The sequence below is a fragment of the Quercus lobata genome, chromosome 4, assembly GCF_001633185.2.
Source record: "Quercus lobata isolate SW786 chromosome 4, ValleyOak3.0 Primary Assembly, whole genome shotgun sequence".
NCBI classification, from domain to species: Eukaryota; Viridiplantae; Streptophyta; class Magnoliopsida; order Fagales; family Fagaceae; genus Quercus; species Quercus lobata.
The window spans coordinates 82843347-82847282 of NC_044907.1; the positions used below are offsets into that span (position 1 = coordinate 82843347).

Consider the following 3936-nt stretch of genomic DNA (forward strand, 5'->3'; position numbering starts at 1 on the left):
AAGATTGTATGATCATCAGTTTTCTTTGGTGGCATCCACAGCTTTGCTCTGAACCTATCTATTCAAAAGCAACATCTTTACTTTTCTTAGCGACTTAACCCGCACTAGCAATTAATATCATTCGTTGTTCTTTTCATCTCTGTCTCTCTCTCTCTCTATTTTTCTCTTCTACTCTATCATCATTTTAGACTCTTTATCACTTATTACTCTTACCATAGGATTTTCAATTCTCATTTTATCTCTTATCAGTTTTCTTTTTTTACATTTTCATTTTTTTAGAAAAAATAAATTGTTAAATTCAAATATTTGCGTCTTTTTTTTTTTTTGTTAATATTTTTATGTTCTATTTTGTTAGATTTTTTATATAATTAGGTTTCTTATAGACTACCCTAGAAAAAATTATTAGTAAGTGGTATTTGCTTGTATTGTTATACAGTAATGGAAATGAATTATGACCAAAAGAGTAGCAAATATCTTTCCAATAGCTAATCCAATCTAGTACTATATTATTCTATACAAATAAATGTCAAGATATATATATATATATATATATTTTTTTTTTTTTTAAGTTTAAGAATAAAGATTTTCTCACACCCTCCATAAACCTTTTTTTTTCTTTAAGCAAACCCATAAATTTTTATTAAAAAGAAAAAAAATAACTTTTTGTAATGATTTCTTCAGACCACTTTTAACTAATCACGTACAACTTAAAAAAGCACTTCTTCATGGAATTAAAGTTGATAGATACAAACTGACGCCAACCATATCCTCTAAGCGCTTGGGAGTTTTGGCAATGGGATTGGTCTCGCCAGATTTCGAGAACCCATCATCGCATGTATGGTAGTTGGTCTGGGCGGCCGAGAGGTAGCAATTCAGGCTATCCAGGTCATGGTCGGGAGGACTTTCAAGGCGTCTTTGGCGTTGTCAATGGAACTTTTAGGGTCCGTTTGGTTGGAGGAGTGAAAAAGTGGAAGGATGAAAAATTGTGGGAGGATGGAAAAGTGGGAGGATGGAAAATATTTAGTTTTCCCTCATGTGTGTTTGGTTGGAGGGATGGAAAAGTGGGAAGATGAAAAACTCTTTTGTTTCGTTGAAAAGAAAAGTGAGAGGATAGAAAAAATAGTTTATATAAATTGACTATTATACCCTTGTTACATAATTGGTAAAAAATAGATTTATTTATACTCATTAAATAATATAAAATTTACCAACTATTATATTTTTCAATAAGAAGTGTTACGTCCACAACATTTTTTGCAATATTTTCACTACAAAATTTATGTGAAAAGTTGTTATTAGTTCTAATTTGAACCCACCACAAAAATTATTTTTTTGCTCACCAATATTAACTAATAACAATCTGTTACTTAAAATTTATTGTGAAATTATTGTAGTAACATTTCTCAATTAGGATTTTTTATTTTTTATATTATTTCTCTTTTCAATCTTTTCATTACAGCCATACGTTTTTCTTTTTCTTTTTTTATGCTATCTCCTCCACCACACACGTTATCTCTATCCCCACCCCTTCTTTTTCTTTTTCTCCACACACGTTCCAGCACTCTCATTCTCCCTTCATCTTCTCCAACTCGCTCTCTCTGGTTTTTTTTTTTTTTCTTCTTCTTCCTCCATACACGATTTTCCTTATCTCTTTATCTCCCCCTTCTTTTCTTTCTTTTTCTCCCTCATTCAAGAAGTGCTTTCTCTCTTTTTTTTTTCTCCAGCTCTCGGTCTCTGGTTTTTTTTTTTTTTTTTTTACTTGATTCCAGGACAGCCGTTGTGTTTGTGAGGAGGGTAAGTGGGAGAGGGTATTTGTGTAATTTCACGGTAAGAGTAGCTTTCTCTCCACAGTTTTCCTCCCGATTTGGGAGGAAAAGAATTGGTGGGTCCGGGAGGAAAATTTTCTCCCGGATTTTCCATCCTCTCTGTTTTCCTTTGCTTCCCAAACAATGGAAAACACTGTTTTCCACACCATTTTCCACCTATTATTTTCCATCCTCCCTATAATCCCTCCAACCAAACATAGTGTTAAAGTTCCTTATGCAGTCATCTATTTCAGTGGACTTGGTTTGCTTTTGAGCCAACACCTCTGCAACTTTGCTCTCGTAAACCAACTTGTGAATGGATGCAATCAAGGCACTACGAGGGTCAGTCCGATTCTGGACAATTGCATTACAGACGAGCTTATTTTGAGCACTGTCGCAAAGGCTAGCACCATGAGCGTGGCTAGCGAGGAGAATGACGGCTGTTGCTAAAAAGACATGAGAGAAAACGGTGTAGTCCTTGAAAACCATGGTTTTTGTTAGATTTAATAACTACAAGGCTTTCCCTGTTGTTGGTATTCAGTGAAAGACGACTTATGATATAGGTGAGATGTTATTTATACAAATTTCAAAAGGCTATTTATAAAAGAGAAGTAATTTTAGTAGTAGGTTTAAATTAGAACCAATAATAATTAACCGCCAATAATTTATTGTGAAAATACTGTAAATATAACATTGTCATTTTTTTGGTATTTTTTTTTTAGCTGTGGGAAATTTTTTTTTTTTTTAATTTTTTATATAGAAAAGTGTTTGACAAGAAACAACCTTAAATTTTTTATTTTTTACGAATTGAGAGGATAAGAGGGGTTGGTTTGAGAGGTTTACATTAGAGCAAACTTTTTTAGTATGTTTTTAGATGGGGATTGAACTCTACATCTTTTATTCAATCACTAGAAACTTTACCAGTTGAGCTAACAATCATTGCAATTTATTGTCTTTCTTCTTCTTATTCTTCAAAGTAAACAAAAATCATGACATCCTATGGCTCTTAGGTTTTGTCATCCTTAGCATTAGTGTGCACATTTTGCATTTATGCATTTATTCTTATGTACGTAGGACATAACTCTTAAGTAATCCCATCTAGGAAATTTTGTTCTTAAAAACCATATGATTGGATGATGAGGGTTGTCACATAAAAGGATTCTAAAGAAACTAAAACATAAGTATTAAGGAGACTAAGGTTTGGATGCTATCCAATAAACTCTCTTCCCTAAGCACATTTTGATAGGCCACAAACTGAATGACCCTTTGTGATAGAAATTAATTAATTAATTAGCCAAGTTATTAATTAATCAATTTATCATGCAAACGCGTGGTAGCACAAACAAATCACCAACAAACTAAATATGCAGCGGAAAATAAATAACACAGTGATTTGTTTACAAATGGGGAAAACCTAACGGCAAAAACACCACTGGGTGATTTTCAGGTCACCACTCCCGAAACTCCACTATTATCACAACAAGCGGTTACAAGTAAAGGAATCCAAGTACCTTACCAACCTATAGTTGAACTCTTACCCCAATACCTAATTAGACTTGTTCTATAGTGACAGTTCCCCTTTCATATGCACGACTCCCAGTATGTGACTAACCAATTGCGCGAATCCCAATACGCGACTTCAATAACCAACTAAGAGGTTGTTGGTTGCAAAGTTCTTCAATTCATCCACACGATGAAGATCAAGAAGATGCTTGGCCACAAAACCCTACGTTGCACATACACAGCAACTTCTTCAAGAGAAAGAGATGAACTAGAGCAAGAACTTCGTCTCCGGTCACAACTCGCTTGAACAGAGTTTGCTCAAAGCTTGTGCAACTTGTGAACACTTTGACAGCCCTTAAACTGATCCTTTTATATGTCTAGGGTTAGGAGAAAAAAAAACCCAAAGCCACATTCATGGATCCCAAGAAAATCATATTGAAATTCTGAAAATCTTAAATCGCAACAGATAGCAGGTGTCGAGCAGCTGTCGAGCACACCGAATGTAGAACAGCTTCCTTAAGCTCGATAGATGCAGCTGTCGAGCCAGTTGTTGAGCTTTAATGATTTTGCACTCTGAACTTGTTTTCTTGAACAGACTTGAAGGCTTTAATACTTGATCTTGAAACAA

General features: G+C 34.3%; 1 protein-coding gene across 1 annotated transcript; it reads right to left on the bottom strand.

Annotated features, from left to right (window-relative positions):
• Nucleotides 1-723: 723 nt before the first annotated feature.
• LOC115985953 lies at nt 724-2294 on the bottom strand. The gene is made up of 2 exons (XM_031108835.1): nt 1987-2294; nt 724-901 (listed from the first exon to the last, which is right to left on the bottom strand). Exons 1-2 carry the CDS (start codon nt 2292-2294, stop codon nt 724-726), a joined length of 486 nt encoding a protein of 161 aa, XP_030964695.1.
• Nucleotides 2295-3936: the final 1642 nt, after the last annotated feature.